The sequence below is a fragment of the Zonotrichia albicollis genome, chromosome 4 (genome assembly GCF_047830755.1).
Source record: "Zonotrichia albicollis isolate bZonAlb1 chromosome 4, bZonAlb1.hap1, whole genome shotgun sequence".
Taxonomy (NCBI): Eukaryota; Metazoa; Chordata; class Aves; order Passeriformes; family Passerellidae; genus Zonotrichia; species Zonotrichia albicollis.
Window position 1 is genome coordinate 1,788,825 of NC_133822.1, and position 25,006 is coordinate 1,813,830.

At 51.6% G+C, this 25,006-nt stretch overlaps 2 protein-coding genes and 1 long non-coding RNA gene across 7 annotated transcripts; 2 read left to right on the forward strand and 1 right to left on the reverse strand.

Annotated features, from left to right (window-relative positions):
- The first annotated feature begins 1,439 nt into the window (after positions 1–1,439).
- ASB13 (ankyrin repeat and SOCS box containing 13) lies at positions 1,440–15,652 on the forward strand. 2 transcript variants are annotated; one of them, XM_074540377.1, is made up of 6 exons: positions 1,440–1,597; positions 3,550–3,737; positions 6,355–6,505; positions 8,675–8,809; positions 10,416–10,607; positions 15,105–15,652. In XM_074540377.1, exons 1-6 carry the CDS (start codon positions 1,555–1,557, stop codon positions 15,230–15,232), a joined length of 837 nt encoding a protein of 278 aa, XP_074396478.1. In that variant the 5' UTR covers positions 1,440–1,554; the 3' UTR covers positions 15,233–15,652. The 2 variants fall into 2 exon arrangements, with proteins under 2 accessions (XP_074396478.1, XP_074396479.1); XM_074540378.1 differs by lacking the exon at positions 15,105–15,652 and adding an exon at positions 14,192–14,292.
- A 4,553-nt stretch (positions 15,653–20,205) lies between these two features.
- Positions 20,206–22,587, forward strand: LOC106630302 (uncharacterized). 4 transcript variants are annotated; one of them, XR_012580250.1, is made up of 3 exons: positions 20,206–20,464; positions 20,715–21,795; positions 21,939–22,587. It is a non-coding gene; the product is annotated as an uncharacterized LOC106630302 (long non-coding RNA). The 4 variants fall into 4 exon arrangements; XR_012580252.1 differs by having other exon boundaries at positions 20,814–21,795; XR_012580251.1 differs by lacking the exon at positions 20,206–20,464 and having other exon boundaries at positions 20,588–20,906; positions 21,101–21,795.
- A 107-nt stretch (positions 22,588–22,694) lies between these two features.
- Positions 22,695–24,846, reverse strand: CALML3 (calmodulin like 3). The gene is made up of 2 exons (XM_005497307.3): positions 23,681–24,846; positions 22,695–23,518 (listed from the first exon to the last, which is right to left on the reverse strand). The coding sequence occupies exon 1, from the start codon at positions 24,439–24,441 to the stop codon at positions 23,716–23,718; it is 726 nt and encodes a 241-aa protein (XP_005497364.3). The 5' UTR covers positions 24,442–24,846; the 3' UTR covers positions 22,695–23,518; positions 23,681–23,715.
- Between the last annotated feature and the right edge of the window lie 160 nt (positions 24,847–25,006).

The following is a 25,006-nucleotide window of genomic DNA, read 5'->3' on the forward strand; positions in this document are numbered from 1 at the left end:
CTGAGAACACAACCTGCAAACACTGCATGGGATCCTGCTCCTGCCCTGCTGTAATCCCACATGGAAATCCATGGAAAAGCTGAATTGCTCTGCTTTTCTCTTATTTATCACCATGGAAATGCTGATTTTTCTCCTATTTCTTTATTAGTTTGGGGTGGTTTCCCTTCATTTCCTAAAATTTGGGATCATTTCTGTCTCTTCCACAAATTTGGGTTGGTTTCCAATGCAGTTTTAATGGAATTATTGCCATGGATTTTCCAACTCCTTCATTCCAAACCAGAAGTTTCCCACTGGATTTATGGAATTTCATCCTCCTGCAGGGGCAAAATTGAGATTTTCTCCCAAAATTGCTATTTTCTCCCAAATGGGTATATTCTCCCAAAATGGGTATTCCAGTTCTCACTTGGCAGGATGGAGCAATTGCAGTTTATATGGAATTATTGCCGTGGATTTTCCAGCTCCATCATTTCAATCCAGTCCCCCCTATACCCTGTTCTCTATCCCAGTCCCCCCTGTCTCCCATCCCAGTCCCCCCAGTACCTTGTCCCCAATCCCAGTCCCTGTTCTCCATCCCAGTCTCCCCAGTTCCCCTGTCCTCCATCCCAGTACCCCCTATTCCCCCATCCCAGTACCCCGTTCCCATCCCAGTCCCACCAGTTCCCCTATCCTCCATCCCAGTATCCTGTTCTCCATCCCAGTTCCCTCAGTCCTCCCGTTCCCCATCCCAGTACTCCCAGTATCCCCTGTTCCCCATCCCAGTACCCCGTTCCCATCCCAGTACCCCCAGTACCCCGTTCCCATCCCAGTCCCCCCAATACCCTGTTCCCCATCCCAGTGCCGTCCCCCATCCCAGTACTCCCAGTTCCCCTGTCCTCCATCCCAGTTCCTTCAGTCCCCCTGTTCTCCATCCCAGTCCCCTGTTCTCCATCCCAGTACCCCCGTTCTCCATCCCAGTCCCCCCGTTCCCCATCCCAGTCCCCCCAGTACCCCTGTTCCCCATCCCAGTCCCCCCGTTCCCATCCCAGTCCCCCCAATCCCCCTGTTCCCCAGTCCCCCCAGTACCCCCTATTCCCCCATCCCAGTACCCCGTTCCCATCCCAGTCCCACCAGTTCCCCTGTCCTCCATCCCAGTATCCTGTTCTCCATCCCAGTTCCCTCAGTCCTCCCGTTCCCATCCCAGTACCCCCAGTACCTTGTCCGCATCCCAGTCCCCCGTTCCCATCCCAGTCCCCCTGTTCCCCATCCCAGCTCCCCCGTTCCCATCCCAGTCCCCCCGTCCCCATCCCAGTGCCCCCAGTACCCTGTTTCCCAGTCCCCCCATTCCCATCCCAGCTCCCCCGTTCCCATCCCAGTCCCCCCGTTCCCATCCCAGCTCCCCCGTCCCCATCCCAGTCTCCCCGTTCCCATCCCAGTCCCCCCATTCCCCATCCCACCCCGCTCCCATCGCGGCCCGTTCCCGCACTACAACTCCCGGCGTGCTCCGCGCCGGGCCCTCCAGCCCGGCAGGCCCCGGCTCGGGACGAGGCCGCAGCGGCGGCTCCGCGGGGCCGGGCCATGGAGAGCCCCGGCGGCAGCGGCTCCCTGAGGGGCGACATCGGTGCGTGGGCAGCGGGCCGGGCCGGGCACAGCGCGGGCAGCGGCGGGAGCGGGGCTGGCAGCGGGGCCGGCCGGGAACAGACGGGAGCTGCGCGGGGCGGCGGGTGCGGGGGTTGCGGGATGGGCTTTGGGGCTCGCAGGGTGGGTTTGGTGGTTACAGTGGGATTTTGGGTGTTACAGAGTGCTCTGCGGGTTTAAGGATGGGGTTTGGGGATTGCAGGACGGTTTTGGGGTGTAGGGTGTGATTTCGGGTGTTAAAGAGGGGTTCGGGGGTTACAGGATGGGCTCTGGGGGTTGCGGGGCGGTTTGGGCAGCGAGTGGCGTCTGGCAAGGAAAGGGATGAGAGGATGCTCGGGACAGCGTCAGGACCCGGCAGCGATCCTTGCTCCTCCCTAATTCCCGGGGAATGGTCCTTGTTCCTCCCTAATTCCCGGCAGCGATCCTTGCTCCTCCCTAATTCCCGGGGAATGATCCTTGTCACACCTCCCTAATTCCATGGGAATGATCCTTGTTCCTCCCTAATTCCCGAGGAATGATCCTTGTCACACCTCCCTGATTCCCGGGGAACGATCCTTGTCACACCTCCCTAATTCCATGGGAATGATCCTTGTTCTTCCCTAATTCCCGGGGAACGATCCTTGTTCCTCCCTAATTCCCAGGGAATGATCCTTGTTCCTCCCTAATTCCCGGGGAACGATCCTTGCTCCTCCCTAATTCCCGGGGAATGATCTTTGTCACACCTCCCTAATTCCCGGGGAACGATCCTTGTTCCTCCCGAATTCCCAGGAATGATCCTTGTTCTTCCCTAATTCCCGGGGAACGATCCTTGTCACACCTCCGTTATTCCATGGGAATGATCCTTGTTCCACCTCCCTAATTCCCGGGGAACGATCCTTGTTCTTCCCTAATTCCCAGGGAATGATCCTTGTTCCACCTCCCTAATTCCCGCGGAATGATCCTTGCTCCTCCCTAATTCCCAGGGAATGATCCTTGTCCCACCTCCCTGATTCCCAGGGAACGATCCTTGTTCCACCTCCCTGATTCCCAGGGAACGATCCTTGTTCCTCCCTAATTCCATGGGAATTGGTATATTCTCCCAAAGGGGTATTTTTTCCCATATGGATATTTTCTCCAAAACTGGTATTTTCTCCCGAATTGGTAATTTTCTCCCAAACTGGCATATTCTCCCAAATTGATGCATTCTCCCAAATGGATATTTTCTCCCAACTTGGTATTTTCTCCCAAATTGGTAATTTTCTCCCAAATTGGTATTTTTTTCCCATATGGATATTTTCTCCCAAATTGGTATATTATCCCAAATTGATGCATTCTCCCAAATGGATATTTTCTCCCAAACTGGTAATTTTCTCCCAAATTGGTGTATTCTCCCAAATGGATATTTTCTCCCAACTTGGTATTTTCTCCCAAATTGGTAATTTTCTCCCAAATTGCTATTTTCTCCCAAATGGGTATTTTTTTGCCATATGGATATTTTCTCCCAAATTGGTATATTATCCCAAATTGATGCATTCTCCCAAATGGATATTTTCTCCCAAACTGGTATATTCTCCAAAATTGCTATTTTTTCCTAAATTGGTATTTTCTCCCAAATTGGTATATTCTCCCAAATGGATATTTTCTCCCAAATTGGTATTTTCTCCCAAACTGGCATATTATCTGAAACTGATGCATTCTCCCAAATGTATATTTTCTCTCAAATTGCTATTTTCTCCCAAATTGCCATTTTTCCCATAGCGAATATTTCCTCCCAGACTCTTAACTTCCAGAAGCCCAGCATGGATTTTTCCATCCCTTCAGCGACCAAGGCCGGGGCGGATTTTTACGTTGCGAAGTGAAGTCACTGCGGGACAGAAATTACCAAAAAAACAGCACTTTAAACTTATTTTTCCCTAAAAAAAAAAGGAATTTGGTAGAATCTCCCCTCATTTGCAGGTTTCTGGGCGGACCGGACGCCGGTGCACGAGGCCGCGCGGCGCGGGGAGGCGGCGCGGCTGCGGCAGCTGATCGAGAACGGCGCATGCGTCAACGCCGTCACCTACGACTCCATCACGCCCCTGCACGAGGCCAGCCTGCGCGGGCAGGCGCAGTGCGTGCGGCTGCTGCTGGAGGCGGGCGCGCAGGTGGGAGCCCCTGGTCCCGGCCCCGGTGCCGCTGGGAACGGGGAGCTGGGAATGGGCTGGAGGCGCTGAGGGAGCTGGGAAGGGAATGGAGAACCAGGAGGGGCTGAGGGAGCTGGGAAGGGAATGGAGAGGCTGAAGGAGCTGGGAAGGGAATGGAGAAGCTGAGGGAGCTGGGAAGGGAATGGAGGGGCTGAGGGAGCTGGGAAGGGAATGGAGAACCAGGAGGGGCTGAGGGAGCTGGGAAGGGTCTGGAGAACCAGGAGGGGCTGAGGGAGCTGGGAATGGGCTGGGGGGGCTGAGGGAGCTGGGAAGGGAATGGAGGGGCTGAGGGAGCTGGGAAGGGAATGGAGAACCAGGAGGGGCTGAGGGAGCTGGGAAGGGTCTGGAGAACCAGGAGGGGCTGAGGGAGCTGGGAATGGGCTGGAGAGGCTGAGGGAGCTGGGAAGGGAATGGAAAAGCAGGAAAAGCTGAGGGAGCTGGGAAGGGTCTGGAGAGGCTGAGGGAGCTGGGAAGGGAATGGGGTGGCTGAGGGAGCTGGGAAGGGAATGGAGAACCAGGAGGGACTGAGGGAGCTGGGAATGGTCTGAATGACCAGGAGGGGCTGAGGGAGCTGGGAAGGGAATGGAGAACCAGGAGGGGCTGAGGGAGCTGGGAATGGGCTGGAGGGGCTGAGGGAGCTGGGAAGGGAATGGAGAACCAGGAGGGGCTGAGGGAACTGGGAAGGGTCTGGAGAGGCTGAGGGAGCTGGGAAGGGAATGGAGAACCAGGAGGGGCTGAGGGAACTGGGAATGGGCTGGAGAGGCTGAGGGAGCTGGGAAGGGAATGGAAAAGCAGGAAAAGCTGAGGGAGCTGGGAAGGGGCTGGAGAGGCTGAGGGAGCTGGGAAGGGGCTGGAGAGGCTGAGGGAGCTGGGAATGGGCTGGAGAGGCTGAGGGAGCTGGGAAGGGAATGGAGAACCAGGAGGGGCTGAGGGAGCTGGGAATGGGCTGGAAGGGCTGAGGGAGCTGGGAAGGGAATGGAGAAGCAGGAAAAGCTGAGGGAGCTGGGAAGGGTCTGGAGAGGCTGAGGGAGCTGGGAATGGCCTGGAGGGGCTGAGGGAGCTGGGAAGGGTCTGGAGAACCAGGAGGGGCTGAGGGAGCCGAGAATGGGCTGGAGGGGCTGAGGGAGCTGGGAAGAAGCTGAGCCTGGAGAAATGTCCCTGGGGGTGCTGGTGACAGCAGCTGGACATGCCCAGCTGTGCCCAGGTGGGCAGGAGGCCGCTGGCACCTGGATTTCAGCAGGAATGGAGCGGCCAGCAGGGTTAGGGAAGGGACTGTCCCCTGAGCTGGCACTGCTGAGGGACCCCCTGGAACCTTGGGGTCAGCTCTGGGATCCTCAGGGCAGGAAGGGCCTGGAGGGGCTGGAGAGGGTCCAGGAATGGAGCTGGGAAGGGTCTGGAGAGGCTGAGGGAGCTGGGATGGGTCTGGAGAACCAGGAGGGGCTGAGGGAGCTGGGAAGGGTCTGGAGAGGCTGAGGGAGCTGGGAAGGGCCTGGAGAACCAGGAGGGGCTGACGGAGCTGGGAAGGGAATGGAGAACCAGGAGGGGCTGAGGGAGCTGGGAAGGGCCTGGAGAACCAGGAGGGGCTGAGGGAGATGGGAAGGGCCTGGAGAACCAGGAGGGGCTGAGGGAGCTGGGAAGGGGCTGGAGAACCAGGAGGGGCTGAGGGAGCTGGGCAGGGGCTGAGCCTGGAGCAAAGGAGGCTCAGGGGCCCTGGTGGCTCTGCACAAGTCCCTGCCAGGAGGGGACAGCCCTGCTTTTAACCTGCTTTTAACCTGTTTTTAATCTCCTTTTCCCTACTTTTAACCTCCTTTTAACCTGCTTCTCCCTACTTTTAACCTGCTTTTCTCCTACTTTTCCCTGTTTTTAACCTGCTTTTCCCTATTTGTAACCTGGTTTTCCCTGGTTTTAACCTGTTTTTCCCTTACTTCTCCCTGTTTCTAACCCATTTTCCCCTGTTTTTCCCCTATTTTTAACCTGTTTTCCCCTGTTTCTAACCTGTTTTCCCCTGTTTTTTCCCCTTTTTTCCCATTTTTCTCGTTTTCCCCCATTTTCCCGTTTTTCCCCCATTTTCCCCTGTTTCTCCCGTTTTTCCCCATTTTCCCTGTTTTCCCCCGTTTTTCCCCCGTTGTCCCCCGTTTTCCCCTGTTTTCCCCCGTTTTTCCCATTTTTCCTGTTTTCCCCCTGTTTCTAACCCGTTTTCCCCTATTTTTCCCGTTTTTCCCCTGTTTTCCCCCCATTTCCCCCCTGTTTTTCCCCCGTTTTTCCCCCGTTTTTCCCCTGTTTTTCCCTGGTTTTAACCCATTTTCCCCTGTTTTTAACCCGCTTTTCCCTGTTTTTAACCTGTTTTTAACCTGTTTTTCCCCTGGTTTTCCCCTGTTTTTAACCCGTTTTCCCCTATTTTTAACCTGTTTTCCCCTGGTTCTTTCCTATTTTTAACCTGGTTTTCCCTGGTTTTCCCCTGTTTCTAACCCATTTTCCCCTGTTTTTCCCCCGTTCTTCCCCTGTTTTTCCCCCATTTTTCCCCATTTTTCCCCATTTTCCCTCGTTTTTCCCCATTTTTTCCCCGTTTCCCGGTCAGGTGGACGCGCGGAACATCGACGGCAGCACGCCGCTGTGCGACGCCTGCGCCTCGGGCAGCCTGGAGTGCGTGCGGGTGCTGCTGGCGCACGGCGCCAAGGTCAACCCGCCGCTCTACACGGCCTCGCCGCTGCACGAGGCCTGCATGAACGGTACCGGCAATCCCGGGAATTCCGGGAATTCCGGGCGTGGAATTCCGGGGGGATTCAGGGGTGATCCCAGGGCAGGGCCGGGGGCATTGCGGGGAAGATTCCGGGGCAGTTTGGGGGCAATTCCAGGGTTATTCCAGGGCAATTCCAGGGTTATTCCAGGGCAGTTCCTGGGCAATTCCAGGGCCATTCCACGGCAGTTCCAAGGCAATTCCAGGGTTAATTCAGGGTTATTCCAGGGCAATTCCAAGGTCATGTCAGGGTAGGAGAATCCCAGGGTTATTCCAGGGCAGTTCCTGGGCCATTGCAAAGTCATTCCAGGGTTATTCCAGGGCTATTCCACGGCAATTCCAGGGTAATTCCAGAATAATTCCAGAGCCATTCCAGGGTTATTCCAAGGCAGTTCCTGGGCAATTCCAGGGTTATTCCAGGGCAATTCCAGGGCAATTCCAAGGCAATTCCAAGGCAATTCCAGGGTAATTCCAGAGCCATTCCAGGGCAATTCCAGAATAATTCCAGAGCAATTCCAGGGTTATTCCAGGGCAGTTCCTGGGCAATTCCAGGGTTATTCCAAGGCAATTCCAGAATAATTCCAGAGCAATTCCAGGGTTATTCCAGGGCAGTTCCTGGGCAATTCCAGGGTTATTCCAGGGCAATTCCAGGGTAATTCCAGGGTTATTCCAGGGCAATTCCAGGGTTATTCCAGGGTTATTCCAGGGCAATTCCAGGGTTATTCCAGGGCAGTTCCGGGGCAGTTCCAAGGTTATTCCAGGGTCATATCAGGGTTATTCCAGGGCCATTCCAAGGTCATGCCAGGGCAGGAGAATTCAAGGGTCATTTCAGGGCAATTCCAGGGCAGTTCCAGGGTAATTCCAGGGCAGTTCCCATTGGCAATTCCAGGGCAGTTCCAGGGTAATTCCAGGGCAGTTCCCATTGGCAATTCCAGGGCAGTTCCAGGGTAATTCCGGGGCAATTCCAGGGCCATTCCACGGCAGTTCCAAGGCAATTCCAAGGTCATTCCAGGGCAAGAGAATTCCAGGGTAATTTCAGGGCAATTCCTGGGTCATTCAAGGGTTATTCCACGGCAGTTCTTGGGAAATTCTAGGGTCATTCCAGGACCATTCCAGAGCAATTCCAAGGTCATTCCAGGGCAGGAGAATTCCAGGGTCATTCCAGGGTTATTCCAGGGCAGTTCCAAAATAATTCCAGAGCAATTCCAGGGCAGTTCCAGCGTCATTGCAAGGGAATTCCAGGGCCATTCCATTGCCCATTCCCAGTTCCATTGCCCGTTCCCATTGCCCATTCCCAGTTCCCATTGCCCATTCCCAGTTCCCGGTGGCCGTTCCCATTCCCATTGGATTTCCCGTGTTTCCCGTTGCCTATTCCCGTTCCCATTGGATTTCCCATTTTTCCCGTGCCCATTCCCGTTCCCATTGGATTTCCTGTGTTTCCATTGCCCATTCCCAGTTCCCATTGGCCATTCCCAGTTCCCATTGCCCATTGCCCGTTCCCGTTCCCATTGCATTTCCCGTGTTCCCATTGCCCATTCCCAGTTCTCACTGGATTTCCTGTGTTCCCAGTGCCCATTCCCAGTTCCCATTGGATTTCTCGTGTTTCCGGTGGCCATTCCCAGTTCCCATTGGCCATTCCCGGTTTCCATTGCCTATTCCCATTTCCATTGGCCATTCCCAGTTCCCATTGCCCATTCCCGGTTTCCACTGGCCATTCCCAGTTCCCATTGGCCATTCCCAGTTCCCATTGCCCATTCCCATTTCCATTGGCCATTCCCAGTTCCCATTGGCCATTCCCCGTTCCCGTTGGCCATTCCCAGTTCTCATTGCCTGTTCCCATTGCCCATTCCCAGTTCCCGTTCCCATTGGATTTCCCGTGTTCCCATTGCCCATTCCCCGTTCCCGTTGCCCATTCCTGTTCCCATTGGATTTCCTGTGTTCCCATTGCCCATTCCCGTTCCCATTGCCCATTCCCAGTTCCCATTGGATTTCCCGTGTTTCCGGTGGCCATTCCCAGTTCCCGTTCCCATTGGATTTCCCGTGTTTCCGGTGCCCATTCCCAGTTCCATTGCCCATTCCCAGTTCCCATTGCCCATTCCCGTTCCCACTGGATTTCCCATGTTCCCGTTGCCCATTCCCGTTCCCGTTGTGTTTCCCGCAGGCAGCCCCGAGTGCGTGCAGCTGCTGATTGAGGTGGGCGCCAACCTGGAGGCTCACGACTGCCACTTCGGGACCCCCCTGCACGTGGCCTGCGCCCGCGAGCACCTGCGCTGTGCCAAGCTGCTGCTGCAGGCAGGTGGGCCCTGAGCCTATGGGAGGGACTGGGGTGGGCTGGGGGCGGCTCCTGCACACGGCTGGGAGCATTGGGGAGCCATTGGGGAGCCATTGGGGATCCTATTGTTGATCCCATTCCTGATCCCATTGGGGATCCATTGGTGATCCTGTTGGTGATCCATTGGGGATCCCATTGGGGATCCATTGGGGATCCATTGGGGATCCTATTGGTGATCCCACTCCTGATCCCATTGGTGATCCATTGCTGATCCCATTCCTGATCCCATTCCTGATCCCATTGCTGATCCCATGGCTAATCCAATTCCTGATCCCATTGCTGATCCCATGGCTAATCCAATTCCTGATCCCATTCCTGATCCCATTCCTGATCCCATTGTTGATCCCATTCCTGATCCCATTCCTGATCCCATTGCTGATCCCATGGCTAATCCAATTCCTGATCCCATGGCTGATCCCATTGCTGATCCCATGGCTAATCCAATTCCTGATCCCATTCCTGATCCCGTTCTTCCCTGCACAGACCCCTCTGGTCCCATTGCTGATTCCATTTCTGATCCCTTTTTCCTGGCTAAATCCCCTTTTTCTCTGGATAAATTCACTTTTCCAACCTGTCTTTCCCTTTCCCTGCTGGATTTACCCCATTTCCCCCTGGATTTACTCCATTTCCCCCTGGATTTACCCCATTTCCCCCTGGATTTACCCCATTTCCCTGCTGGATTTATCCCATTTCCCACCTGTATTTCTCTTTCCCTGCTGGATTTACCCCATTTCCCTGCTGGATTTACCCCATTTCCCCCTGGATTTCCCTTTCCCTGATGCATTTATCCCATTTCCCCACCTGTCTTTCCCTTTCCCTGCTGGATTTATTCCCTTTTCCCCCTGTCTTTCTATTTCCCTGCTGGATTTACCCCATGTCCCTGCTGGCTATATTCCCTTTTCCCTGTCTGGATCCCCTTTTCCCTGCCCATATCCTCTTTTCTCTGGCTAAATTCCCTTTTCCCAGGTTAAATTCCCTTTTCCTGCCTGGTTCCCCTTTTCCCTGGCTAAATCCCCTTTTCCCCCTGTCTTTCCCCTTCCCCCTGGATTTACCCCATTTCCCACCTGGATTTACCCCATTTCCCCCTGGATTTACCCCATTTCCCCCTGGATTTACCCCATTTCCCCCTGTCTTTCCCTTTCCCTGCTGGATTTATTCCCTTTCCCCCCTCTCTTTCCCTTTCCCTAATTAATTTATCCCATTTCCCTGCTGGATTTACCCCATTTCCCTGCTGGATTTACCCCATTTCCCCCTGGATTTACCCCATTTCCCCCTGGATTTACGCCATTTCCCCCTGGATTTACCCCATTTCCCTGCTGGATCTATTCCCTTTTCCCAGGTTAAATTCCCTTTTCTCTGGATGAATTCCCTTTCCCCTGCCTGGATCCCCTTTTCCCTGGCTAAATCCCCTTTTCCCCCTGTCTTTCCCTGCTGGATTTATTCCCTTTTCCCTGCCCATATCCTCTTTTCTCTGGCTAAATCCCCTTTTCCCACCTGGATTTCCCTTTCCCTGCTGGATTTACCCCATTTCCCTGCTGGATTTATCCCTTTTTCCCCGGATTTCCCCCAGGCGCCAACGTGAACGCGGCCAAGCTGCACGAGACGGCGCTGCACCACGCGGCCAAGGCCCGCAACGCCGCCCTGGTGGAGCTGCTGGTGGAGTTTGGGGGCAACATCTACGCCCGGGACAACCGCGGCAAGAAACCCTCGGACTACACCCGGAGCAGCGGCCCCGCGGCGCGGTGCTGCGAGTTCTACGAGAGTGAGCGGGGAACGATCTTTGTGCTGGCAATTTGGGCTGCAAATCCCATTTTTGGTGGGAATTGGGTCATCAAATTCCCTTTTTCATGGATTTTGGCCATCAAAAATCTCCCTTGTCTTGGGATTTTGGCCATCAAATCCCCTTCTTATTGGGAATTCGGACAGCAAATTCCCTTTGTCCTGGGATTCTGGCCATCAGATTCCCTTTTTATTGGGAATTTGGTCATCAAATCCCCTTTTTCATGAAATTTGGCCCACAAAAATCCCCTTTTTATTGGGAATCTGGCCATCTAATTCCCTTTGTCCTGGAATTCAGCCATCAGATCCTTTTTATTGGGATTTTGGTCATCAAATCCCCTTTGTCCTGGCAATCTGGCCACCACATTCCCTTTTTATTGGGAATTGGCCATCAAATCCTCTTTGTCCTGGGATTCTGGCCATCAAATTCCCTTTTTCTTGGGAATTGGCCATCAAAAATCCTTTTTTCCCTGGGATTCTGGCCATCAAATCCCCTTTTTCCTGGGATTTTGACCATCAAAAATCTCCCTTGTCTTGGGATTCTGGCCATCAAATCCCTTTGTATTGGGAATTCAGACAGCAAATTCCCTTTTTCCTGGGATTCTGGCCATCAAAAATCTCCCCTTTGTGCTGGCAATCTGGCCATCAAATCCCCTTCTTATTGGAAATCTGGCCATGTAATCCCCTTTGTCCTGGGAATTTGGCCATCAAATTGCCTTTTTCTTGGGAATTGGCCATCAAAAATCCTTTTTTACCTGGAATCCTGGCCATTAATCCCCTTTGTGCTGGCAGTCTGGCCATCAAATCCCCTTCTTATTGGGAATTCGGCCATCAAATCCTTTTTTTCTTGGGAATTTGCCATCAAAAATCCTTTTTTTCCTGGGATTCTGGCCATCAAATCCTCTTTTTCCTGGAATTTGGCCCACAAAAATCCCCTTTTTATTGGGAATCTGGCCATTAAATCCCCTTTTGTCCTGGGATTCTGGCCATCAAATCCCCTTCTTATTGGGAATTGGGTCATCAAATTCCCTTTTTATTGGGAATTGGGTCATCAAATCACCTTTTTATTGGGAATTTGGACAGCAAAAATCTCCCCTTTGTGCTGGCAATCTGGCCATCAAATCCCCTTCTTATTGGGAATTCAGCCATCGAATCCTTTTCTTCTTGAGGATTGGCCATGAAAAATCCTTTTTTCCTGGGATTCTGGCCATCAAATCCCTTTTGGCCTGAGAATTTGGCCATCAAAAATCTCCCTTGTCCTGGGATTCTGGCCATCATACTCCCTTTTTATTGGGAATTGGGTCATTAAATCCCCTTTGTGCTGGGATTCTGGCCATCATATTTCCTTTTTATTGGGAATTTGGCCATCTAATCACCTTTTTATTGGGATTTTGACCATCAAAAATCTCCCCTTTGTGCTGGCAATCTGGCCACCAAATCCCCTTCTTATTGGGAATTCGGCCATCAAATCCCCTTTTTCATGGATTCTGGCCATTAAATCCCCTTTTTCTTGGGAATTTGGACACCTAATCCCCTTTGTCCTGGGAATTCGGTCATCAAATCCTTTTTTTCTTGGGAATTCGGACATCAAAATCCCCTTTGTCCTGAAATTTGGCCCACAAAAATCCCCTTTTTATTGGGAATTTGGACATCTAATCCCCTTTGTCCTGGGAATTCGGCCATCAAATTCCCCTTCTTATTGGGAATTCAGCCATGAAATCCCCTTTTTCCTGGGATTCTGGCCATTAAATTCCCTTTTTATTGGGAATTTGGCCATCAGGTCCTGATGCAGCTGGATTTGGGGATCCCCATATCCATGGAATTCTTTGGGTTGGGAGGATTTTAAACATAAATTCCAAGGATATCCCAAAGTGCTCCAAACCCTCGGACTACACCCGGAGCAGCGGCCCCGCGGCGCGGTGCTGCGAGTTCTACGAGAGTGAGCGGGGCTGATCCTGGTGCTGGGAACTCGGGCATCAGATCCCTTTTTTATTGGGAATTTGGACATCAAAATCCCCTTTTTTGTTGGGAATTTGCCATCAAAAATCCTTTTTTACCTGGAATCCTGGCCATTAATCCCCTTTGTGCTGGCAGTCTGGCCATCAAATCCCCTTCTTATTGGGAATTCGGCCATCAAATCCTTTTTTTCTTGGGAATTTGCCATCAAAAATCCTTTTTTTCCTGGGATTCTGGCCATCAAATCCTCTTTTTCCTGGAATTTGGCCCACAAAAATCCCCTTTTTATTGGGAATCTGGCCATTAAATCCCCTTTTGTCCTGGGATTCTGGCCATCAAATCCCCTTCTTATTGGGAATTGGGTCATCAAATTCCCTTTTTATTGGGAATTTGGTCATCAAATCCTCTTTTTCATGGATTTTGGCCATCAGAAATCTCCCTTGTCCTGGCAATCTGGCCATCTAATCCCTTTTTATTGGGAATTCGGACAGCAAATTCCCTTTGTCCTGGGATTCTGGCCATCATACTCCCTTTTTATTGGGAATTGGGTAATCAAATCCCCTCTTTCAAGGATTTTGACCATCAAAAATCTCCCTTGTCCTGGGATTAAATCCCCTTTTTTATTGGGAATTCAGCCATCAAATCCTCTTTTTCCTGGAATTTGGCCCACAAAAATTCCCTTTTTATTGGGAATCTGGCCATTAAATCCCCTTTGTCCTGGGATTCTGGCCATCAAATCCCCTTCTTATTGGGAATTCGGCCATCAAATCCCCTTTGTCCTGCAATTTGGCCCACAAAAATCCCCTTTTTATTGGGAATTTGGCCATCTAATCCCCTTTTTCATGGATTTTGGCCATCAAATCCACTTTGTCCTGGAATTTGGCCATCAAAAATCCCCTTTTTATTGGGAATTTGGCCATCAAGTCCTCTTTCTCATCCCTTCTTTATCCCACTTCTCATCCCATTTTTATCCCATTTCTGATCCCGTTTATCCCATTTCTGATCCTGTTTTCCTGTTTTGATCCTGTTTCTGATCCCATGTTTCTGATCCTATTTTTATCCCATTCCTGACCCCACATTCCCGTTTTTATCCCATTTCTGGTCCCATTTTTCCTGTTTTGGATCCTGTGATCCCATTTTGATCCCGTTTCTGATCCCATTTTCCCATTTCTGGTCCCATTTTTATCCCATTTCTGACCCCACATTCCCATTTCTGATCCCATTTTTATCCCATTCCTGACCCCATTTTCCCATTTCTGCTTCCATATTCCCATTTCAAATCCCACATTCCCATTTCTGATCCCACATTCCCGTTTTTATCCCATTTCTGATCCCATGTTCCCATTTCTGGTCCCATTTTTATCCTGTTTTTGATCCCATTTCTGGTCCCATTTCTGATCCCATGTTTTTCCCCTTTCTGATCCCATTTTCCCCTTTCTGGTCCCATTTTTATCCCATTCCTGACCCCATATCCCATTTCTGACCCCATTCCTGACCCCACATTCCCATTCCTGACCCCACATTCCCATTCCTGACCCCACATTCCCATTCCTGACCCCATTTTTCCCATTTTTATCCCATTCCTGACCCCACATTCCCATTTCCCCGCAGAGACGCCGCTGTCTCTGCTGCAGCTGTGCCGCCTGTCGGTCCGCAGAGCCGCCGGCCTGCAGAGCCTGTACAACATCTCTGACCCCATATCCCATCTCTGACCCCATATCCCATCTCTGACCCCATATCCCATCTCTGACCCCATATCCCATCTCTGACCCCATTTCTGACCCCACATTCCCATTCCTGACCCCATTTTCCCCATTTCCCCCAGAGACGCCGCTGTCGCTGCTGCAGCTGTGCCGCCTCTCGGTGCCCATTCCTGACCCCACATTCCCATTCCTGACCCCATTTGTGATCCCACATTCCCATTTCTGACCCTATTTCTGGTCCCATTTTTATCCTGTTTCTGATCCCGTTTTTGTTCCCATTTCTGATCCCGTTTTCCCGTTTCTGATCCTGTTTTCCCATCTCTGACCCCATTCCTGACCCCACATTCCCATTCCTGACCCCATTTTTCCCATTTTTATCCCATTCCTGACCCCATTTCCCCGTTTCTCCCTGCAGAGACGCTGCTGTTGCTGCTGCAGCTGTGCCGGCTGTCGGTGCCCATTCCTGACCCCACATTCCCATTCCTGACCCCATTCCTGATCCCACATTCCTATTTCTGACCCCATTTCTGGTCCCATTTTTATCCTGTTTTTGATCCCATTTCTGATCCCATGTTTTTCCTATTTCTGATCCCATTGTTCCTGTTCCTGATCCTGTTTTTATCCCATTTCTGATCCCATTTCTGACCCCACATTCCCATTCCTGACCCCATTTCTGATCCCATGTTCCCATTTCTGATCCCCGTTTTTATCCCATTTTGGATCTCATTTTTTTCCTGTTTCTGATCCCATTTCTGCTTCCATATTCCCATTTCAAATCCCACATTCCCATTCCTGACCCCACATTCCCGTATTCCCCGCAGGGACGCCGCTGTCTCTGCTGCAGCTGTGCCGCCTCTCGGTCCGCAGAGCCGCCGGCCGCCGGGGCCTGCCCGCCATCGCCAAGCTGCAGATCCCGCCCCGGCTCATCCGGTACCTGTGCTACAACTGACGGAGCCGGGAAAAACATGGAAAAACATGGAAAACCCAGGAAATCCTGGAATTCTCCTGCTCTTCTACCTCCCAACCCCCGTGTTCACTGAACCCCAGGCGCTGCTGTAAATAGGATTTGTCGGGAGCTCCTCTTTTCCCTGAGTTTTCTTGGGATCGCCCGGATGGGATTTCGGCCTCTCCCAGGGTGGATTCCCTGATTTCCCTGGATTTCCTCTGGGAATGACAGAACCGTGGGGTGGGAATGATTCCAGCTGGGAATTTTGTCCCCTCTCCCTGGGGATCCCATGGGATACAGCAGGACTGGGTTCTGCCTGGAAGAAAATTTGGGAATTTTGGGATTGATGTTCCCCCTTTGGAGCTCTATTCCCAATGCCGGGTTGGGATTTCAGGGATTGGGATTGCAGGGATTGGGATTGCAGGGATTGGAATTCCAGGGATTGGGGCTGGAATTCCAGGGATTTGGATTAGGGTTGGGAATCCAGGGATTGGGAATCCAGGGATTGGGGTTGGGGTTGGGATTCCAGGGATTGGAATTCCAGGGATTGGGATTGGAATTCCAGGGATTTGGGTTGGGATTTCAGGGTTTGGGACTGGGAATCCAGGGATTGGGATTCCAGGGATTTGGATTCCAGATTTGGGATTCCAGGGATTGGGGCTGGGATTCCAGGGATTTGGATTAGGGTTGGGAATCCAGGGATTGGGATTGGCTTTCCATGGATTTGGGCTGGGATTCCAGGGATTGGGATTTCAGGGATTTGGATTCCAGGGATTGGAGTTGGGATTGCAGGGATTGGGATTCCAGGGATTGGGGTTGGAATTCCAGGGATTTGGATTGGGATTTCAGGGTTTGGGATTGGGAATCCAGGGATTGGGATTTGGGCTGGGATTCCAGGGATTGGAGTTGGGATTGGGATTCCAGGGATTGGAGTTGGGATTCCAGGGATTGGGATTGGGATTTCAGGGATTGGGATTTCAGGGATTGGGATTCCAGGGATTGGGATTGGGATTGGGAATCCAGGGATTGGGATTCCAGGTTTTGGGATTGGAATTCCAGGGATTGGGATTGGATTTCCATGGATTGGGGCTGGGATTCCAGGGATTGGGGTTGGGATTTCAGGGTTTGGGATTGGGATTGCAAGGATTGGAATTCCACGGAATTGGGATTCCAGGGATTGGGGCTGGGATTCCAGGGATTTGGATTGGGGTTGGGAATCCAGGGATTTGGATTCCAGGGATTGGAGTTGGGATTTCAGGGATTGGGATTGGGATTCCAGGAATTGGGATTGCAGGGATTTGGATTGGGATTCCAAGGATTTGGATTCCAGGGATTGGGATTGGGAATCCAGAGATTGGGATTGCAGGGATTGGGATTGGGGTTGGGAATCCAGGGATTGGGATTCCAGGGATTGGAATTGCAGGGATTTGGATTGGGATTTCAGGGATTGGGATTCCAGGGATTGGGATTGGGATTGTAGGGATTGGGGCTGGGATTTCAGGGATTGGGATTTCAGGGATTGGGATTCCAGGCCTGAATCCCAGCTGGAATCCCTGGAATTCCTGGAGCTTTCTGAGCTGGGATTCTCCTCCCCTTTCCAGCTTTTCCATTTTCCCCAATAATCCTGGAAAATCCCAGAGTTTTCCCACAAGAACCAAATTCCTCCCAAAATCCTGGGATCCGGGCTGGGAATGCTGAATGAAGGCACTTTATGGGGTTTCAGTTGGAATTCTCATTTATTTATTTATTTATTCATTTATTTATTCGTTTATTTATTTATTTATTTATTTATTCATTCATTCATTCATTTATTCATTTATTATTCCTCCCCTCTTTTTATCCCCAAAATCCCAATCCCTGCATTTCCCATGCCCAGTTTTGGGCTGGGATTCCAGAACGGGAAAATTGGATTTCCTGGGAATCCAGAATGGGAAAATTGTATTTCTTGGGATTCCAGAATGGGAAAATTGGGATTCCAGAATGGGAAAATGGGATTTCCTGGGATTCCAAAATGGGAAAATTGGGATTCCAAAATGGGAAAATTGGATTTCTTGGGATTCCAGAATGGGAAATTTTGATTTCTTGGGATTCCAGAACGGGAAAATTGGATTTCCTGGGATTCCAAAATGGGAAAATTGGATTTCTTGGGAATCCAGAATGGGAAAATTGGATTTCTTGGTATTCCAAAATTGGAAACTTGAGTGAATCCTTTGGCTTTTCCTGCCCTTCCCGCACATCACAAAATCCTTGGATCCCACAAAACCCCAAATTCCCTCACTTGGAGACGGATCCTGAGCTTTTGGTGGTGCCCTAAAACCGAAATCCCGGATTTTCCATGGATTCAGGAACTTGGGAAGTGCTGGAAAGGGCGGGAACTGCTCCGAGCTGGGATTTGGGCACCTGGGATTTATTCCTGATAAAGGGGAGAGGCCGGGGCTGCTCCTGATCCATGGAAAACTCGGAGAAATCCGGGATGGTGGGCTTGGAATGGGATGGGCTTGAAGGGCCCTTCCCACCCAAACCATTCTGGCATTTGGGACACTCAGAATCCATCCCCAGGAGTTTTTATGGAAGTTGGGGATGGCAAAGGGAAGGGAGACCCTTCCTGGAGTGCTGAGATTGCCAGTGAAGCCCCCAGAGCCCAAAATCCCTTCCTGGAGAGGAGTCGGGGTGGGGATGGATCCAATGCCAGGCTGGGAGAGCTGGGAATGGAGGGAATTCCCTGGAGAGGGAGCCTGGGCTGGGATTTTGGGAAGGGATTCCCAGAGCAGCTGGGGCTGCCCCTGATCCCTGCAGTGCCCAAGGAAGGATTGGAGCCCCCGGGATCGGGAATTGTCCCCGCTGGAATTGGAGGATCCCCAAGGTCCCACCCCAACCATTCCCCAATTCCATCAAAACCCCACAAGGTCCCTCCCCTTGCCAAAACCTTTCCTTCCTCGTTTTTCCATGGAAAAGCTGGGAAGGGAAATCTGGGATTGGGGAATCTCCTGGAGAAATGCTGAGCTCTGGGAGGAATCAGAGGCTGGAAAAATCCCAAAAAACTGGGGGGGGAAACGATGCTGGGAAAAGCGGGATAATCCCTTTTTATTTCCCCCTCTGCACCCTGCCCTTATCCCGGAGCCGCCCGGGGCTTTGGAGGGGGAATTTTTGGGAGGAATTTTTGGGGTAAATTCCCACAATTCCCAGGAAACCTCGGGATTGGGATGCGGGAGCCTCTCCCGCCGCTGGGCGGAGCTGCTGCCCCGGGAACGGCGATTCCCGAATTCCCGCTGATCCCAAACCCGGCAAAAACCGGGAATTTCTGCTCCCCCGGATCCCAAATGCCCCTGATCCCAAATTCCCTTCAATCCCAAATCCCCTCTGATCCCAAATCCCTGATCCCAAATCCCCTCTGATCCCAAATTCCTCTGATCCCAAATCCCTCTGACCCCAAATCCCCTCTGATCCCAAATCCCTCTGATCCCAAATTCCTCTGATCCCAAATTCCCTTCGATCCCAAATCCCCCGGATCCCAAATTCCTGATCCCAAATCCCTCTGATCCCAAATCCCTCTGATCCCAAATTCCTCTGATCCCAAATTCCCTTCGATCCCAAATCCCCCGGATCCCAAATTCCTGATCCCAAATCCCCCTGATCCCAAATCCCTCTGATCCCAAATCCCTTTGATCCCAAATCCCTCTGATCCCAAATTCCTCTGATCCCAAATTCCCTTCGATCCCAAATCCCCCGGATCCCAAATTCCTGATCCCAAATCCCCCTGATCCCAAATCCCTCTGATCCCAAATCCCTTTGATCCCAAATCCCTCTGATCCCAAATTCCCTTCAATCCCAAATCCCCTCTGATCCCAAATGCCTGATCCCAAATCCCTCTGATCCCAAATTCCTTTGATCTCAAATTCCTCTGATCCCAAATTCCCTGGATCCCAAATTCCTGATCCCAAATCCCTCTGATCCCAAATTTATTTTATGTTATTTATTAAATATATCATATTTATTTTAGGTTATTTATTATTTATTTATTATTTTTATTATATTTTATATTTTATTTTATATTTCATTTTATATTATTTCATATTTTATTTTAATTTCATTTATTCTATTTTAATTTTTATTTATAATATTTTATTTTATTTTCATTTTATTGTTTTATATTTTATTTTATTTATTATTTATTGAATTTTTCATCCTATTTTAGATTTTATTTTATTTATTATTTATTTTATTGAATTTTTATCCTATTTTATATTATTTTTTATTTTATCTTTATTTTATCTTTTTATGATTTTATTTTTAATTTTACTTTGTATTTGATTTTATATTTTATATTATTTTATATTTTTTATTTTATTTTTTTATTATTTTATTTTATTTTATTGTTAATTTATTTTATTATTTTATTCTCCTTCCCAGAGCTGATTTGGGATCAGTTTGGGAATTCCAGGTGGGATTTTTGAGGAAAAAGTGGAGCTGGCAATGGGGGGGTGTGGAAATTTTAATTGTTCATCCCATTTGTGGAATTCCCATTTATGGAATTCCCATTTATGGAATTCCCGTCTGTAGAATTCCCGTATGTGGAATTCCCATTTGTGGAATTTGCATTTATGGAATTCCGTCTGTGGAATTCCCATCTGTGGAATTCCCATTTTTGAATTCCCGTCTGTGGAATTCCCGCCTGTGGAATTCCCATTTGTGAAATTCCCGTCTGTGGAATTCCCGCCTGTGGAATTCCCATTTGTGGAATTCCCGTCTGTGGAATTCCCATTTGTGGAATTCCCGTTTGTGAAATTCCCATCTGTGGGATTCCCTCTGTGGAATTCCCGTTTGTGGAATTCCCATGTATGGAATTCCCGTTTTTGGAATTCCCATTTATGGAATTCCCGTCTGTGAAATTCCCATTTATGGAATTCCCATTTGTGAAATTCCCATTTGTGGAATTCCCGTTTATGAAATTCCCGTCTGTGAAATTCCCGTTTGTGGAATTCCCCTCTCTGGAATTCCTGTCTGTGGAATTCCCATTTTTGAATTCCCGTCTCTGGAATTCCCGGCAGCTCCCGCGGGGCTGTGACCCTGCCCGGCATTCCGGGAATTTGGGGGATTTTCCGAGGTTTCCTGGGAATTCATCCCATGGAATCTGCGGCTCCTGGCGCGGCTCCTGTGGGATTTGGGATCTTTCCTGATGTTCCCAAAGGCCCCAAGCCAAGGGTGGCTCAGATGATCCCACAGGATCCATCCCAGGTGATTCCCTGTCCCAAATCCCACCCTGGAGGATCCTCCAGGATCCATTCCAGGTTATCCCTCACTCCAGATGATCTCCCAGATCCCATCCCAGGTGATTCCTACCCCAGGTCCTGGCTCAGATGATCTCCCAGGTCCAATCCCAGGTGATTCCTGTCCCAGTTCCCAGATCAGATCATCCCACAGGATTCATCCCACATGACCCCTATCCCAAATCCCGCACTGGATAATCTTCCAGGATCTATTCCAGGTGATTCCTGTCCCAAATCCCGCACTGGATGAATCCCCAGTTCCCATCCCAGGTAATTCCCAGATTCCACACCAGATGACCCCACAGAACCCATCCCAGGTGATCCCTATCCCAAATCCTACACTGGATGATCCTCCAGGATCCATTCCAGGTTATCCCTCACTCCGGATGATCTCCCAGATCCCATCCCAGGTGATTCCTACCCCTGGTCCTGGCTCAGATGATCTCCCAGGACCCATCCCAGGTAATTCCTGTCCTGGTTCCCGCACCAGATGATCCCACAGGATCCATCCCAGATGATCCCTGTCCCAAATCCCACCCTGGGTGAACCCCCAGGGCCAATCCCAGGTGATTCCTATCCCAGATATTCCCAGTTCCCATCCCAGGTGATTCCTGTCCCAGATTCCACACCAGATGACCCCACAGAACCCATCCCAGATGACCCCATCCCAAATCCTGCACTGGATGATCCTCCAGGACCCATCCCAGGTAATTCCTACTCCAGGTCCTGGCTTAGATGATCTCCCAGGACCCATCCCAGGTGATCCCTATCCCAAATCCCGCACTGGATGATCCTCCAGGATCCATTCCAGGTTATCCCTAACTCCGGATGATCTCCCAGATCCCATCCCAGGTAATTCCTACTCCAGGTCCTGGCTCAGATGATCCCACAGGACCCATCCCAGGTGATTCCTGTCCCAGTTCCCAGATCAGGTGATCCCACAGGATCCATCCCAGGTGATTCCTATCCCAAATCCTGCACTGGATAATCTTCCAGGATCTATTCCAGATGATCCCTATCCCAAATCCCACCCTGGATGAACCCCCAGGTCCAATCCCAGGTGATTCCTGTCCCAGATCCCACACTGGATGATTCCCCAGGATCCATTCCAGGTTATCCCTAACTCCAGATGATCCCACAGGATCCATCCCAGGTGATTCCTGTCCCAAATCCCGCACTGGATGAATCCCCAGGTCCAATCCCAGGTGATTCCTGTCCCAGATATTCCCAGTTCCCATCCCAGGTGATCCCAAATCCCAAATCCCACACTGGATAATCATCTCCCAGCACCCATCCCAGGTGATTCCTGTCCCAGATATTCCCAGTTCCCATCCCAGATGATCCCAAATCCCAGATCCCACACTGGATAATCTCTCAGCACCCATCCCAGGTGATTCCTGTCCCAGTTCCCAGATCAGATGATCCCACAGGATCCATTCCAGGTGATTCCTCTCCCAGATATTCCCAGTTCCCATCCCAGGTGATTCCTATTCCCAATCCCATCTATCCATCCCCATCCCCGGGTGCAGGGAACACCCTGACCAAGTTTTAGGGTGGAAAATCGGGATCAGGGAGAAACCAGGGATCCTCCAAACTTCCCAGGCTCCGAGTGCATCCCCTGGGCCTCAATTAATTTAATAATCAACCAACAGCAGATGGAATTCCACTGGTCGTGGATCTGCCGGGCCGGATCCTGCAATTCCAGGATTCCAATTCCAATGGAGTTCCTTCTCCTCCAGAGGGACACTTTGGGGAGGAAAACCTGGATTTGGGAAGCAAAATCCTCTCCTTTTCCTGCTGAAAAAACCAAACCATCCCATCCATCCATGTGTCCATCCCAAGGGATGCTGGTGGGAATTTCCCACCGCTCTCCCGAGCACCAAATTTGGGGAAAAATGGGAAAAATGGATGAACTTGTTCTGTTGTTGATGGAGCTGCTGGGTTGGGATCCAGGCTCCCATTCAGGATCATCATCCGGAAAAACCATCCTGGGATAAATGGAAAAAACACTCTGGAAATTAAACAACCCAAAAATAGAAGGAGAAAAAAAAAGGTCAGGCCTAAAAATACCGGGATGGGTTTGGAGCTGGATCCTGGCATGAAATAAATAATCCAGGTTTATGGGCAGGACTAATTTTAGCCATTCATTGCCACAGCCTGGCGTGACCCTGGCATTTTTTCTGGCTGGATTTTGGGGATTTTGGTGGATTTTGGTGGATTTTGGGGCCGGACTTTGCCCCTGGGAGGGCGAGGGAAGGAGCCGGGAGCGAGCGTGGGCGCGCTGGGCTCTGCCGGGACCCGCCCGGCTCTCCCGGCAAAACAACCGGGATTGCCAAAGTTCCCAGCCCCGGGATGGGCTGGATCCAAGGTCCCCACGGAGCAGCTCGTTAGCGATGGAGCGTTAATTACAGCCATTAAATGAACTTTCCTCCCAGTTGCTCTGTGGGGGGAATGATCCCATCCCAGGCTTCCCCCTCGTTGTGGGGAAACTGAGTCACGGCGAGTTTGGGAAAGGTGAATCCAGCTCTGCTCAGCTTTGGGGTGGGGATCAGGGATAAATCCAGTTTTTCCTAGGTTGGAAGAGGGAAAAGGAGCCCTGAGATCCTGGGGGTGGAGGCAGATCCCAGAGTGATGAGATTTGGGGAGGGGACGGCCACATCCTGGTCTCCAGCCCCTTTCCAGCTCTTGGGCACAGGGATGGAGCTGAGGAGGGGTTTGGGCCTGGCCAGGATGATTTGAGGGAACGTTTTCAGCAGGACCCCAAGGAGAAGCCGAATGAAGCAGCCACCAGGACGTGGGGGGACGTTTTTATTGGACTCAGGGGTGTCAGGGAATTCCCGGTGGCCTCTGGAATATCTGCAGACACGAGACATCCCACGGGGACCCCAAATCCATTGGCACCCCACACCCCATGCAGACGCCGTTGGTGATGCTCCAACTGGGATAAAAGAGGATTTTTCCAGCCTGGAGAAGGTGGGAGGGGATGGAGGGGCTGGGGGAGAACCACCACAACCTCTGTTCCCTATGGGGAAAAAAAAAATGATGGAAAAATTAAATTAAAAAAAAAAAAAAAAAAAGCACCACAAAAATCGATTTTTCCAACCCCCAACATGAGAAAGGAGAGCCAAGATTTGGGGATTTTCCATGGGCAGTGGATCCCAGGGAGGATAATGGATCCCATTACCTGCGGGCCGGAGCCGGGGGTGGCCGGCGGGGCCGTCACTTCTCCGTCATCATCCTCACGAACTCCTCGTAGTTGACCTGCCCGTCGTTGTTGCAGTCGGCCTCCTTGATCATCTCGTCCACCTCCTCGTCCGTCAGCTTCTCGCCCAGGTTGGTCATGACGTGCCGCAGCTCGGCCGCGCTGATGTAGCCGTTGCCGTCCTTGTCGAAGACGCGGAACGCCTCCCGGATCTCCTCCTCGCTGTCCGTGTCCCTCATCTTCCTCGCCATCAGCGACAGGAACTCGGGGAAGTCGATGGTGCCGCTGCCGTCGGCGTCCACCTCGCCCACCATGTCCTGCAGCTCGGCCTCGGTGGGGTTCTGGCCCAGCGAGCGCATGACGGTGCCCAGCTCGCGCGTGGTGATGCAGCCGTCGCCGTCGCGGTCGAAGAGCGAGAAGGCCTCCTTGAACTCGGCGATCTTCTCCTCCGACAGCCGCTCGGCCATGGCGCTGCCGCCGCACGAGGAGGAGGAGGAGGAGGAGATGGAAACGGAGCCTCCTCCCTCGCAGGGCCTCTCCCTGCACCGGCAGGAGCAGCAATGGGAATGGATCCAGGAGCTTTGGGAGCTGGGAAAGGAGAGGAGAATCACCCAACCCCCTTGGGCCGCCCTGGCTCTCGTCCTGCTGCTCCCAGGGTGGGGTTTCAGATCCCAGCAAAGCCCTAATTGGGGATCTGGGTTTCGGGGCAGGCGGCACTGGGGGTGACACAGTGGTTTGCCCATTTTAGGGTGTTTTGGGGAGGATTGGGGCTGCACAAAGGAGGGGAGGGTCCCCCCGGTGTCCCCAGCCCCAGGCGGTGCTGGCAGCGCATCAAAGGCACCGGGGGAGGATCCCCGAGCAGGCCCGGGCAGGTCCCGGCTGTCGGAGCTGCCGGCCCTGAGTCACCGCCGGGGCTGGAGCGGGGCAGGGCTGCGGGGTCCGGCCCTCTGACTCAGGGCTGGGCTGAGGGATCTCCCCATTGCCAGGCTGGGGTTACTCATCTCTTACTCAGGGTGGAAAGGAGGGGACAGTGACAAACGAGGGAGTTTCTCCATCCGTCTATGGATCCCATCCATCCATCCATGAATTCCATCCATCCATCCATGAATTCCATCCATCCATCCATGGATTCCATCCGTCAATCCCTTCCTCCATCCATCCCTCCCTCCCTCCCTCCCTCCCTCCATCCCTCCATCCATCCATCCATCCATCCATGGATCCCATCCATCCATCCCTCCCTCCCTCCATCCATCCATCCATCCATGGATCCCATCCATCCATCCCTCCCTCCCTCCATCCATCCATCCA

Coding starts and splice junctions, on each gene's coding strand:
- ASB13 (XM_074540377.1), top strand. CDS start 1,555: ATGGAGAGCCCCGGCGGCAGCGGCTCCCTGAGGGGCGACATCG. Junction 1,598..3,549: donor CTCCCTGAGGGGCGACATCG/GTGCGTGGGCAG, acceptor CCTCATTTGCAG/GTTTCTGGGCGGACCGGACG. Junction 6,506..8,674: donor GCACGAGGCCTGCATGAACG/GTACCGGCAATC, acceptor TGTTTCCCGCAG/GCAGCCCCGAGTGCGTGCAG.
- CALML3 (XM_005497307.3), bottom strand. CDS start 24,441: ATGGGCAAACCACTGTGTCACCCCCAGTGCCGCCTGCCCCGAAACCCA.